Raw genomic sequence first — 15,000 nt, forward strand, 5'->3', positions numbered from 1 at the left:
AACGACTTTATTCTCGAAATGTAATGAGTTTATTCTCAAGATTGTATTTCGACTTTTTTCTCGAAATTTTACGAGTTTTTTCTCGAAACACAACGACTTTATTCTCGATATTTAATGAGTTTATTCTCAAGATTGTATTTCGACTTTTTTCTCGAAATTTAACGAGTTTTTTCTCGAAACACAACGACTTTATTCTCGATATTTAATGAGTTTATTCTCAAGATTGTATTTTGACTTTTTTTTCTCGAAATTTAACGAGTTTAATCTTGCATTATAATGACTTTAATCTCGAGATGGTTTTATTTTTTTATTATTGCCTTGCCCTAATCCTCTTCCGTATTTAGTAGCTACTTTTTATCGCTTTTATTTTTTAATTGTTTGATTTATTTATTTGTTTTTATTAAAGTATTTTTAAAACAAGTATTGTTTTTTTAAAAGAATTTATTTAATTTGACATTTTATGATTTGACTCATGTTTAGTAAGTGTTTTAATTGGATTGGAGTGAAAAGCACTCTGGGAATGTCGATGCTCTCTGACCTCTGACCTCAGCGCTCTCTTCTCTAGACGGTAAAGGACTCTCGAAGGAGTTCCCGGGTCAGATGGAGATGACGCTCATCTACCAATCAGCGGCCTGGATTCTGGCCGGGATCCTCGTGGCCGTCGTGATCTTCCTCATCGTGGCCGTCCTGGTCAACAAGAGGAACCGCTGGGTCCAGATGTCCTGCTACAGCGCGCCCAAGAAGGTGAGCGTTTCCAGTTCTCAGGTTTTTGTTCAAAATATTGCTTTTTTTTTTTTAATTTTTATAAAACCTGCTCACACTCAGGTGTAGATCTAAAAAAAAAAAGAATGCATGAAGCTAGAATAAAAGGTGTTTTTTTTTTTTTTTTGATGTATTGCATGTTCAGATATACATTCAAAAAATATTCACTTTGTGAAAATGATAAAAAATGCTGGCAGTGAAAGAGTTAAGATATTATAAACACTAACATCAAGAAGTGTGAAATGCACTATACAAATAAAAAATGATCCTTATTTTTTAAATATTAGGGATGCACAAATATGAAATTTTTTCGCCGATAACCGATAATTCTTTATATTTGAAAGCTGATAATCGATATATACTGGCCGATAAATCTAAATCCAAATTTTTATATAATTTGAGAGCCTGATCTTTAATCTCATCATTATTAGTCTCATCATTAAAAGCCACGTCCCAAACACACAATTATAATGTTCTTATTATAATGTTCTGTAGCCGATATGACAGACTTGCGCTGCACATGTTGCTCTGAACTGTATTTTCCTTTTTTGAAGTGATTTCAATCATATTTCAAGCAATTTAAAACCATCATGTTGAACAGTGCGCATCTGAAGCGTCTCAGCTGGAGGAAATAATACATTATTTATCAGCTTTTATATATTGACCAAATTTTCTTTGCCTGGCCGATAATGATAACATTAAAATGAACATATATCGGTCGATATCGATAATGTGGCCGATATATCGTGCATCCCTACCAAATATAGCTGATCAAGTCTGAGTGAAAATTATTTTGCATGAAACCAAATATTGCGTGTTTTTCCTGCAGACGGTGATCCTGAAGAAACACGTGAACAAGAACTCGGTGGTTTACATGGAGCCGTCGTCCAAAGAGAACAAGTTCCAGAGCTCGAGGAACGGGAGTTTCCCGTCGGAGGCGGAGCGGATCACAATCCCACGCGCTAAACTCGCTAACGGACACGGATGCTAACCGCATCTGAACCGGATCCTCCAGCCGGGGGAATACGTTAGGAGCTTCGTTCTCCAGCGGAAGAACCCAGTATTGTGAAACGCTTGACATCTCATGCTTTAATGTTTTTATCGCGCGTCAACGAGGACGACAGTTTCATGGACATGGAGTTTCGTGCCGTTCTGTGTCGATCCACGACGAAACCTTTACCAGAGATTATTAGCACTGTGCAAATCCACACGGACCACAGATATCCCGAGGCCTCACAGGACTGGTGTGTTTCCGGACCTCTGCTTATTCATTTCTATACGTGTTACTTGTAGTTTATCGTTAGTCACTTTTAAGCCTCGTGTCGTGATGGAGCGAGAGACGCGACGCTAGACGTTCCCGTGTGTTCGTAACATGAACGAACTGAACCAAACGTCACAATACAAAGATATCGCTCTTTATTTCTCGAAGTGAAACTAGTTTACACACATGGGAATTCCCTTTCCATTCATAACTGTTAAAAACAAACCTGGAGAAACTTTACATTATTTGCTCCTCTTGAAATCAGTATTTAAAGTGCTCTTTTTCTTCGTTTATATCTTTCCAAGTTCTATAGTTCTAGTTTTCCAAGTTCTTTAATGCAAGTCAAGGTTTTTTTTTGGCGCCAAAAAAGGTAGAAATTATTTACATTAACATGTTGTTTGCTCTGACAGACTGTTTTTGATACTGTGTCTTTAAGAGATATGTAAATGATCTCTGCTGTGATTGGCGGAACTCTGTCATATGTTAATTATGGTGATGTCATACTCATGACATTCAGAACGAGACATTTTTTTGCAGTTTAGATTGTTAACGGACTGTTTACGTGACGAATGGGACTATATTACATGATTTTGATATCATACTATCCAAGAGAAAAATGGTTTCAGTAAAACATTGTGTGTTAGTCTGAATGAATCACATGTTGATTGTTGTTCAGAGAAAGAATTAGAGTGAATGCAGTTTGATAAATGTACAAAAACCATAAAAAAAATAGTAGAGGAAAGTATCTTATTTATTTTTTCACATTTATTTATTAATACTAAGCAGTAGTAAGTGTCTGTGGTGTCGGCAGAGAAACCCAAAGCTGCTGTACAGATTTTGTAAACCGTCTGTCCGCTTTATATCAGAGCTTATTTATTTGACCTTTGCCACGCGTGTCAATATGATCCTCTCGCTGTTCGGCTGTAACATGTACACCTGTTTTTGAAATAAAAATGAATTGTGTGAAACGTGTCGCTTCTCCAGAGTCACTTCTTGCGATAATAACCTAAAATCCAAAGAGAAAATGTAAAAACTCTTGGCTGTATAACTTCTTTAGCTTTAAGAAGGATAATTATGTATTTTATACATAATAGCATTTTGTACATGAATACAGTTCTGATTATTCATTCTGATTATTTCATTTGTATGTTTGTTCTATTGTAAAAAACAAATATTGTTTAAAATGTTGCCTTGGAAGAGCGAACCAAGAAATGATCATTTTAATCTCTGTTTCGGAACAACACAAACGCTCTTCATGTCTGAAAACACTCTTATGTTCATTAATTGCAACTGCATTGCATAATATGAATGATCTTATTGCAACATTGCCTTTGGCTAAAGAGCTTTTGCATAAATATTATTGCACAACTGGGTTAAATATCTGAGCGATGACGAGTGATATGATCAAAATCTTAAACCCGTATACGTGTCATTTTAATGGTGGCGGTGAAACTCATCCGCTGACAGTAATTCAGTTCGTCACATCAACATGTTATTATTTGATCGTTACAGATTCCCCTGTACATATACTCACAAAGCAATATATAGCAAATATCATCAGATTTATGGTTCATATCAACTCTGATTTAGAGCTTTATTATGAAAAAGTTTACAATTAATCAATGTGACTCTGAAATCAAGGTATTATAAACAATACATTTCTGCTAATCTGATTTTTGTATGCATATAAGATTGAGAATTTATTCTGTGCTCATAAAAGAGATGCTAAAATTCATCTACTTATGCATGTAAAAAGAAAAATCAAGACAATGGGATTTGGGAAAATACTTTATTTGCTTCAGTTCTGGACTGTACAGTATTTTGTGATGTGATTTCTCACTGGACCCTTCGATCACGCGTCGGCACTGAATCCGCTGGAGGAAAACTCCGGGCGGCGAAAGCAGAGATCAGAGGAGGCTCTTGTAATAATCGTCTCTGTAACTGTAAAGAACGACCACAGCGACCCTGAAACACACACACACACACCAGCGTCAATCCAGCTGATCACACACTGATTAAAGACTGAAGATTCATGACACATTCTGATGAAAATACGTCACTAACCCTCTGGCGCTCTTCGCGTGTCTGAATAAATAAATAAAAAATGGGTTTTTTTATTTAATATTTTTTATTTTTAGGGGATTTGTTTAATACTAAATTATATTTACGCTGTATTTATAATCCATTTATGCACTTTTTGAGCATAGACTTGAAAATGTAATTTCCAACTCAAACTGTGGTAAATCTTGAACGCTTTAGAGCGACAGAGTTTGATCTCGTTTCAGAGACGACACTGGCAGATTATTGCTGAGGTGAAAAAAGATATCTTTTTTATCAATAAACATAAAATTCTGTAACTTATTTTTATGAAAAATGTGCAAAAATACTATTTTAAATTGAATTTTTCAGACTGATCATTCGCAGATGAGCACATTCTGAAGAATACACTACATATTTTATAACTTAAAAGTTATTGTGAGTGACCAAACTTAAGCAGAATTAACATTTGTTGAAAAGAACGTTCTTAAATCCCTGTGAATTGATTAGGATGTTTGATATATTACGCATATAAAACTCCACTGGAGGATTTCACTGCGGTCATCTAGCAAGTGACGATTAATGTCAATAAATGAACACAATATGCTCTTCATAATCAGAGAATCATCACAAGATTCTACGTAAGAATAAAAAGATGTCTGACTGTATATTATCTGACTCTTTGTCCATCTATTAAACATTTTAATTAATATAATTAACATTCTATCACCAGTTAATTAATCTGTACATCAAGACAATCGTTTTATATCAAGTTTTCTGAAATGCCATGTTTAAATATGTAAATGAGGCTTTATCTAATTATGCACTAATTTCCAGAACAGAAACGTGAACATTGGATGAAGTCATGTTCGTTAATCTTGACAGGTTTATACAGAGATTTCTCTTTTGATCATTAGATCAAACACACAGAAAATGGATTTCCAACATGTTTTTTAGGATTCAGATGTTGTATAAATCATGTGATATATGAACAAACCTTCAGAATATAGATATGAATAAAAGCGTAGATTTCTGACTCAAACTCAAACTAATAGATCCGAGTGCACTAAAATAAACGCGTGTTTTCTTTCTGCTAGTCTAGTTCTGAGAAGCCAGATCTGCTATTACAACTGAGCGGTGCATGAAAACACTATCGTTTTAGTTAAATGTGTAGTAAAATTATAATAAAATGAACACAAACCATATTTGAGCCACAAAATCTCCAAAGACGGTCTTTGAGAATCAACACAACCTACATAAACACTAAAGTCCAGAAAAACAGCTCATGAGGAAAAACTGTTCAGGGAATCCCAAACACAGGGAATTTCCACTCCTCCAGAGAAACTCAAGAAGAGTTTCGGAGAGCAGGAGAAAGAGCCTCTGAAGAACTTCATCGTTCGGATCAGGTTTTATGATCCTGAATAAAAGCGCCTGGAAAGGCGAAACACTGCCGTCGGGTTAACAAGCGTCTCTGTGAGGAAACCTGACAAAACACGCTCTCTTACACACCCGGATACTTTAAAACAGTCGTTTTCCAAGATAAAAGCTACTCGTAATTTACAGTAGTTAAACTACAGTCAGGATAACCTTGGAAAACTGTTAGCTGATATCATTACAAACACACAGAACTCAATATCACGTATTTCTACAACCAGAACAGTGTATTTATAGCATAAAGTTCACCCAAAAATGAAAGAAATTAACTCACTTTTTTACTGTTGGAAACCAAACATTGGACCCCATTGACTTCCATTGTATTGACAAAAAAACAAAAAACATCTTTTGTGATCCACAGAAAAGAGAGAGTAAAGTGAACCATCCCTTTAAACACACATATACTAGCCAACTTTCTTTTCCTCCTTTTTTCTGCTGAACAAAAAAGAAGATATTTTGAAGAATGTTGGTAGCCAAGCAGTTTTGGTTCCCACTGACTTTCATTATATGGAAAAAAATAATAATACAATGGAAGCGAATGGGAACGGACTTTCGGGAACATTCTTCAAAATATCTTCTATGTTCCACAAAAAAACTAAAGTCATACAGGAACGACAGAAGAGAGAGTAAACCATGACAAAACGATCATTTTGAGGGGATACATTCCTTAAAAACGCGCCTGATACTAGTTAAAGAGAGTTACATGCCGTACACCTGCCAGAAACAGCCTTATATCACAGGGGTTTTCAAATGAATCTGATTCACTGATTCACTCAAATTAATCTGATTCACTGATTCACTCAAATTAATCTGATTCACTCAAATGAATCATTCTCAATGCTACTTACAGGAGATTCAATATTCATTTCATATGATTAAAAGATTAATTAAACGAATGCTTTATGCCTTCATTTGATTGCCAGAAAAAATGAAAATACACAACAACAAAAACATTTCATAGAAATGAAAAATAAATAAATAAATTGTTGTTTTTAATGGATTCAATTAAAACCATTAAAATGAAATCCAGAAAACTTAAAACAGAATTTGGTAAAAAAAATAAAAAGGAACTTTTTTAAACATATTTCATAGAACATGTAATTTTCATTAAACTTGTATTTATTTATTTTTAAATTGTATAAGTTTAATGATTTCAATTAATTAGACATGCTTTTTTGATTACTAAAATTAAATTTAACCATTAAAATGGATTCCAAAGAAAGAAAAAATGGAATCCAGAAAAAAAAAAAAAAAAAAAAAAAAAAAAGAAGTATTTCATAGGGCTCTAAACGTAATTTTTTGATAAACTTTTATTTATTTTTGTTAAATTGTACAAGTTTAATGATTTCAATTAATTAGACATGCTTTTTTGATTACTAAAATTAAATTTAACCATTAAAATGGAGTCCAAAAAATTTGAAACTAAAATAAATAAATAAATAAATGGAATTCAGAAAAATTTTAATGGAAAAAACTACATTTGGTAAAAATATAATGGAATTTGAGAAAAAAATTAAACGCATTTCATAGGGCTCTAAACTTAATTTTTGCTAAACTTTATTTATGTTTGTTAAATTGTAAAACTTTAATATCATCAATGAATTAGGAATGTTTTTGAATAATGAAATTTAATTTAACAATTAAAATGGATTCCAAAAAAGAAAAAAAGAAAATGTAATCCAGAAAAAAAAAAAAAAACTAAATTTGGTAAAAATAAAATGGAATTTGAGAATTTCTTTTAAAGTATTTCACCGGGCTCTAAACATAATTTTTTATAAACTTTTTTATTTATTATTGTTAAATTGTACAAGTTTAATGATTTCAATTAGACATGCTTTTTGATTACTAACATTTTATTTAACCAAAAGTCAAAAAAAAAAGGAATCCAGAAAACTTTTAATGGAAAAAACAGAATTTGGGGAAAAAATTTCATGGAATTTGAGAAAAATAAATAAAAAGTATTTCATAGGGCTCTAAACGTAACTTTTTATAAACTTTTATTTATTTATTTATTTTTGTTAAACTTGTTTGTACAAGTTTAATGATTTCAATTAATTAGACATTCTTTTTGATTACAAAAATGTTATTCAACTGTTAAAATTGGTTAACCATTAAAACCATTGAAAGAGTGTAAAAAAAAATGGAATCCAGAAAAAAAAGAAAAGGAAAAAAAAATGGAATTTGAGAAAACATTTATTCTGGAATAAAGTTTTCTACACTGTTTGTAGATAATATGGCATTATATCTCATTGTTGATGTAAATGCACTTTTACTCTGGTACCTTTTGTATATTTTGAAGTGGTGGATCTGTTCACAGATGCTCTTGAGGTAGCGCTGTTTGGGCAGCCGAGAGAGAAGCGTCTTCACACTGATGTTGAACTGCTCCTCGTCGTCGAACTGAGAGGAAGAGGACAGGAATCATATCTGATCATAATGTGTGTTCAGTTCATTCATATTCATATTCATATTCAGAATCAGCCTGTGTGGTTTAGTGGACTCCACTTTTGGAATGTGAGGAATGCTTCAGTACACATTACCTAAAAAAACTAAAAACGCTCAAAATTCAAACTAAAAATGCTCAAACTTTACCCAAAAATGATTTTATAATGTCTACATGTGTTTCTGAATGCACACTGAAGAGAAACTGACTTTAGGACCCAGAGGAACAGCTCATATACTCCATATAGAGCTATAAGGCCATCTAGAGTCAGGAAATATCATCTTATATTATTATTTTTCCACAAGAGACTGACAAATACACCCAATGTAAGATATTTAGAGCTGAATTAAAAGAGTTATTATTAATTAATTGAAATTATTTTGAATTTAAGTTGAAAGAATGTGAGGAATGTGCTTAAATTACTATTTATTTATTATTTATTGATCAAATCTAGTAATTTAAAAGGCAAATAAATATAAATATAGAAAAAATATTATCAAAATGAAATAAAATCAGCTTTCTGAACAAAAAAAAGTATAATTTTAGGGCTTTGGGTTATTTTGACCCGCGAGGGAAAGATGTGTTACAAAATGCGAGGGAAGGTCTGTTTTAGAGTGAAATATCCCATAATTCTCTGTAATATCATGTGTGTTCCTCGTGGTCAGGCTGGACGCGAGGGTTTCCCTCTTCCGCTTCAGTTTTCCACAGGAATGCCGTTCCTGAACTCAGAATAGCTGATGATAACGGCGGCGGCACAAACCTCGAGGGACAGGAAGTTGACGAGTGTTTCCTTGGGCAGATCGACCTGAGGAGGAATGAGAGTGTGTGAAGGTCATTTCCACACACACAATGGAGTCTTATCTGAACAATGGCACACAATGTAAACACAGCGTACCAGTCAACAGGAAGTGCTCAAAATGAGCGTTAACAGGGCAGAAGTCAGTCAATATATGTGACCCTGGACCACAAAACCAGTCACATGGGTCAATTTTATTGTACAGGGTGGGCCATTTATATGGATACACCGTAATAACAAAAAATAAAAAACAAAAGTTGTATCCAAGATGGCCGACTTCTAAATGGCCACCATGGTCACCACCCATCTTGAGGAGTTTGCCCCCTCACATATACTAATGTGCCACAAACAGGACTTTAATATCACCAACCATTCCCATGTTATTACGGTGTATCCATATAAATGGCCCACCCTGTATTAAAAATATTATTTTATTTATACATCATCCGAAAGCTGAATAAATAATCTGTCCATTGATGACAATATTTGGCCGAGATACAACTATTGTAAATCTGGAATCTGAGGCAAAAAAATCTAAACATTGAGAAAATCTCCTTTAAAGTTGTTCATTAATGTTCACGATTGTGCTGCATTCACTCACAGAAATACATGTGTTATATATTTACGGTAGGAAATTTACTAAATATCTTCATGAAACATGATCTTTACTGAATATCCTCATGATTTTTGGCATAAAAGAAAAATCTATAATTTTGACCCATACAATGTATTGTTGGATATTGCCACAGATAAACCCGTGTGACTCGAGACTGGTGACGTGATCCAGGGTCACATGACATCGAGACTCTTTGTTTTCATATGCAGGGTTTATAAAGGTCAGTTTAAGACTTTAGACTTCAGTTTATTCCTCAAAAAGCTCTTAAAGCACACGGCGAGTTGAATTAGAAACACTTCAAAGTTTCAAAGTCATTTCCATTAGTTTTTCAATCATTTTACAAATTAAAAGAGCTTGATTATCTCTGCTCCTGAACACTAGAATGTGGAAATCACTCTTACTGTGCCTTCCTTTGACAATGTCGATGTCACAATGTCGATTAGCACAACACATGTTGGCCAGTGTGCTTTACATCATCTCAGTGAAACAGACAAAATAGTACAATAGTAATAGAATAAAAATAAAAGAATTTGTTTGTCTTGTTTTTCAGTACAAATGTCTAATGTACGTTTACTGGAGAAGCAAAATGATGAAGTCTTGAATGAAGTTGATACAAATATCTGCCGATGAGTCTGAAAATAACCTTAACACATTTATATTGACATATTTGTTCATGTTTTAAGCGTTAAAATAAATTTTGTTTAGTTTTTGTTAACATTTGTTAACATCAATTTTGTAACATTTCTAAGAAAATAAGGGAGTAAATGTATCTTGATGTATTTGCACCGGACAAAAACACTGAGGAAGATATATACATATTTGCAGTGCATGTGATGTTTAATTCCATGACGCAGATTTAGTTTCTGTAAGTGATGTTGATCAGACGTGTGTGTGTGTGTGTGTGTGTGTGTGTGTGTGTGTGTGTGTGTGTGTGTGTGTGTGTGAAGCTCGAGTGCTTCTACAGTCGTATATGAACCCGTAACTCAGAGTTAGATGGAGTTTTGTAAACTGTAATAACAGTAAACCACTGTATTCCCACATAACCACTAATTAACTAAATACGCAAACGATGTAAATCTCGATGACAAGCGTTCGCCACCCTTTGCTGTTTACAATTCTGAGAACTGTGTGTGTGTGTGTGTGTGTGTGTGTGTGTGTGTTTGTGAAAAACATATCAGCCGATCGTTTAAAAACACCAAATATGCTGCTATGCCATATATTGGTCGACCACTAACGTAAACCTTGAATGCGATGTCGCTGAGGCTCGTGTGTTGATCTGACAGCAGGAAATGACATCATGTACTCACAGCCAACACTTCGATGTCGCTGCACTTGTTCTGTAAATTGCTGCTCAGATTCTGCAGTCGCGATTGAATCTGAAAGACAGAATCAGTTCATGTTCATAAAGCGAGAATGAACAGAAAACAAACGCTTTTCATCATATATACACTGGCGGTCAAAAGTTTAGAGAAGAGTCTCTTCTGCTCACTAATGCTGCATTTATTGATCAAAAATACAGTAAAAATAGTGAAATATAATTCTAGTGTAAATCATCTGTTCTCTATGTGAATATATATTAAAGTGTAATTTATTCCTGTGATCAAAGCTGAATTTTCAGCATCATTACTCCAGTCTTCAGTGTCACATGATCCTTCAGAAATCACTCTAATATGATGATTTGATGATCAAGAAACATTTATGATTATTATCAGTGTTGGAAACAGTTATATATCATATCTAACATATCTTAGTGGAAACTGTGATACATTTTATTTTTCAGGATTCTTTGATGAATAAAAAGTTTTAAAAGAACAGCATTTATTTGAAATAGAATCTTTTGTAACATTATAAATGTTTTTACTGTCACTTTTGATACATTTAATGCATCCTTGATGAAAAAAACGATTAATTTTAACAACAAAAAAATTAAGATCTTACTTTTTTTGTATCATGAATAATCGTAATGTATCATAAAATCTGAAGCAGCATAACCCTTTTTTAACATTGATGCTCAAGAAACATTCATTATTATAATAAAATCATCATATTAGAGTGATTTCTGGAGGATCATGTGACACTGAAGACTGGAGTAATGATGCTGAAAATTCAGCTTTGATCACAGGAATAAATTACACATTACTATATATTCACATAGAAAACAGATGATTTACACTAGAATAATATTTCACTATTTTTACTGTATGTTTGATCAAATAAACGCAGCCTTGATGAGCAGAAGAGACTCTTTATCATTATAAATACTAATTATTTGAAACTTTCGTCCGGCAGTGTAATAAAGTTGAGCGCAGGACGGCAGGGGTTCATGTTTCTATGGCTCATCAAAAATGAAAGATTATTTCATCAGAAGGGCGTCTCTGCTGTCCTGAGACTCGCACACGCTGAATTAAACAGCAATTGAGCAGAAATGAACACAAGACTTTCTCTGTGTTTAACCCTCTGAGGTCTGAGCTGTTTTCTGGGCCCTGGAGGTGTTCTGACATGCTCTGACATTTCTGGTTATTTCTGTTACTTGTGACATTTTCATGGCTAAAGTCTAATTACACTGTATTCAGCACAAACTCTGCTACAATAATATATCAGCAGCATGTATGTAAAAGTTTGTAGTTTTGAGATAATGACATTTATGCGTGGTTTTTGAAAATACAAAAAAAAAATCTCACTGAAATAAGGCCATGAAACCCATACTGATTATTTCTTCACAAGACTTTTGAAAATTGTATGACGTAGCCTAGAATATTTGCTGCAAAACTATGTGAAAATCACCCTGACTGCTCATTCAGATAAGACAATATATTGATTTAAAAATTTTACGACGTGTTTTGTGTGAAAAAGCCTTATGCGAGAGCTCATTAATATGTAAGCTTTTCTCACCTGAGAAAGACAAAGAACCTCCCCTAACGGCCCTATTAGGAGCTATCAGGCCCCTATCATTCTGAGCAACCTTGCACAATACTGTAAATGAGGAGATTTAAAAAATAATGGCTTTTAAATTGTTTGGATTTATTTACAACACAACATAATCCAAAGATACACAACAAATGCCAAAAAAGCACTTCAAAGACAGAGACCTTTGTGCCATTCCTAAAAACATTGTACATACCTTTCATTTCCAAGATTTTCACTTTACCATGTTCACGTACTGAGACTCATGTGAATGTTGAAGTCCTCAGTGGCATCTGGGACCTGAAAAAAAAAAAAGTGAACATACTGATATCAAGAGAAAGGCCTGCACGATTTTGGAAATAAATATTAGATTTTTCTGGTTAAAATTGCTTTTTAAAATTCCTTTTTAAAATTCACAGAATACACACACACACACACGTTTCCAACGATATATAATATAATGAACACCAGGTTTGTTGTGCCTTGTAGGCATAAGGTATATGCGCAGTGCGGATAAAATAATAATAACAATAAATAACCTATAGCAGCCTATAAATCTTCCAAAAGAAGCTAGAGAAAAATATATTGATTATCATGTTACTTCAAATGTTTCCATCCGTTATGATGATATGAAATGAGATAATAATAAAAACATGAAGCCGTTTGGTGCGTTTTGCTTTCATCCAAAATATGATACATTCAAACGCGATCGCTTGCAAAATATGATACATTCAAACGCGATCACTCTCAAATATAAAACATTATGGTTACCATAAACATATCTATGTTTGAGCAGATATCCACAAACACAGTAAACACGGGTCTAAATATTATAATATTCCCCATATATCTAGCAACAGTTCAGCTGCAACGTGACATTTATGCAACAATAACAAACTAGGCTATGTAAGAATTTCTTACCTTATCTTTCTTGTCTTCAAATCGCGTTCTTCTTCTTCTGAGGTAGCCTAAATCCAATGTAAGCTCAGGCACGTCTTTCAAACTCGACGAAAAGTGAAGTGAAGTGTTTTGTTGTTGAGGTAACGAGCGCGTTCGCGTTCCATGTGGAGATTTGCATGTGAATATCTTTTGCGCGAGTAGGCGTGGCCAAATTAACTGTAATGAGCAAGCGTTTGAGAAGCTGGACATCTTGTTGGTTTTATACAAATTACTTAAACAGAGAATATTTGTTTTCGTTTTGAATCCGATCATTTAAAAGTACACACTTAAATGTTTATAAAGGTATATGGCTCATACATGTGTGACAAGTATTCGCTGAGTTTTGTTTCAGTTTATAGACGTGCTCAAGAAAAAAAAGTTCACCGCGACGGAGAGGCAGAACGCACACCCTGTTTATTTTCTTTATTTTACAAAAGCACAATGTTTTGATTTGATTGTAAGTGGACACATACAAAAGGAGAAATATCACAGATTCTTTTTTTATATTTCTTTTTTCTGTATGACCATAAATGATGGAGTAATTTAAGTTTATAGTGCTACAATGTGGAGAAAATCCGGCAAAACGCGTCGGCGCGTTTGTCGACCTCAGAGGGTTAATGGAGTGTGAAAACGTCAAAGGGAAATTTGTCAAAAAGCAGCTCTGGGATTGTAGAATTAATGTGAAATTAATAAAACAAGCGAGTGTGAGTGATTGTGACGGGAACATACATTCAAACCATCATTTATTCAGACTCCTTCAACATTTCTCACATTATCACAATTTATTCGCTATAGTTTAGAAAATGGTAATAAAATATGAGCAGAACTCAGTTGATATTTGACTGGTTTTGTCCGTCCTTCTGTTAGACTGTCTCACACATGAATTATGTTGAATATCTGTCAGCTGTTAAATTTAACTACACAATTAGATAATACCAGTTTAGCTCAACCAATCACCAAGCAATGCTTCATTGTGTTCAGTCTGTGTGTAAAAAGAGCATTAGCAATTAAAGAAAACACACTTCAGCAAAACATGATCAGCTCAAAGTGTCCGAATCATTTTTGGTCCCAAATGTTTATTAATGTCACTGGTAGTCGCTGTATGAAGAATTACTGGGTATAATATGTCACAGTTTACTTTATTTTGTTCTCCTCACTCACATAAATGAACTATAGTGTCTTGATCACACTAGTGAAACAATACAAAATATTATATCTAGTGTCTGAATAGTGTTTGCTTTGACTGTGTGTTCCCTACAGGCCTTAAAGGCATGAGATGAGGAAGAAACCGTGTTTCCCATGATGTCAGACGTGAGATCACTGTTCACAGACCTGCGTCTCGTATCTCCGTCTCGAGCTGGCGGACACTTTCTCAGGCGTTATGAGGTTCACGTTCACGGACACGCCGGCGTTGCTCCCGTGGGACTCGGACAAACCTGACCAAACACACCAGAACATCGAAACATTCAGACATCTTCTGGAAACACCTCAGATCAACTCAAGGTCTCGCAAGGTTTTAAACGTAATGTCTGCAGAGGCGAGTATTACACTATACCGAATCACTGTGTGCCTCGATAATGTGTTTTAATGAATTAATAAAGCAGAAAGCCTTGAGAGGACACGAGTTTCTGACACTGTACAATGACTTTGATTTGAAATGAATGAACTTTGAACTGAATTGAGCTGTAAAACGACACTCATAGCTGAAATTAACTAGTTTCATAATCGATGGACTAGTTATTGAACTGAATCAACATTGAACTGAATAGAGCTGAATAATGACACTATTGAAACCTTTAGAGTTTTTTAAA

The 15,000-nt window shown here is 34.0% G+C and overlaps 2 protein-coding genes across 5 annotated transcripts in view; one reads left to right on the forward strand and one right to left on the reverse strand.

The window, feature by feature from the left end:
- The window catches only part of LOC311071661 (cysteine-rich motor neuron 1 protein), a 58,672-nt gene extending 55,677 nt beyond the window's left edge, over positions 1-2,995 (forward strand). For all 3 annotated transcript variants that reach the window (XR_014603906.1, XM_084096126.1, XM_084096127.1), the window contains exons 13-14: positions 566-744; positions 1,592-2,995. Coding sequence is in view for 2 of the 3 variants with exons in the window: in XM_084096126.1 (XP_083952252.1) it covers positions 566-744; positions 1,592-1,753 (341 nt within the window). In the remaining variant the exon portion in view is untranslated. The remainder of the gene's footprint in view (positions 1-565; positions 745-1,591) is intronic.
- An 803-nt stretch (positions 2,996-3,798) lies between these two features.
- Positions 3,799-15,000, reverse strand: part of eif2ak4 (eukaryotic translation initiation factor 2 alpha kinase 4) — a 59,417-nt gene continuing 48,215 nt past the window's right edge. For both annotated transcript variants that reach the window (XM_084096129.1, XM_084096128.1), the window contains exons 35-39: positions 14,522-14,625; positions 10,654-10,722; positions 8,695-8,739; positions 7,776-7,891; positions 3,799-3,988 (exon numbers count right to left, since the gene is read on the reverse strand). In XM_084096129.1, the coding sequence (XP_083952255.1) occupies positions 3,931-3,988; positions 7,776-7,891; positions 8,695-8,739; positions 10,654-10,722; positions 14,522-14,625 (392 nt within the window). In that variant the 3' untranslated portion in view covers positions 3,799-3,930. The remainder of the gene's footprint in view (positions 3,989-7,775; positions 7,892-8,694; positions 8,740-10,653; positions 10,723-14,521; positions 14,626-15,000) is intronic.

The sequence above is a fragment of the Abramis brama genome (assembly GCF_963993115.1).
Source record: "Abramis brama genome assembly, chromosome: 21".
NCBI lineage: Eukaryota > Metazoa > Chordata > Actinopteri > Cypriniformes > Leuciscidae > Abramis > Abramis brama.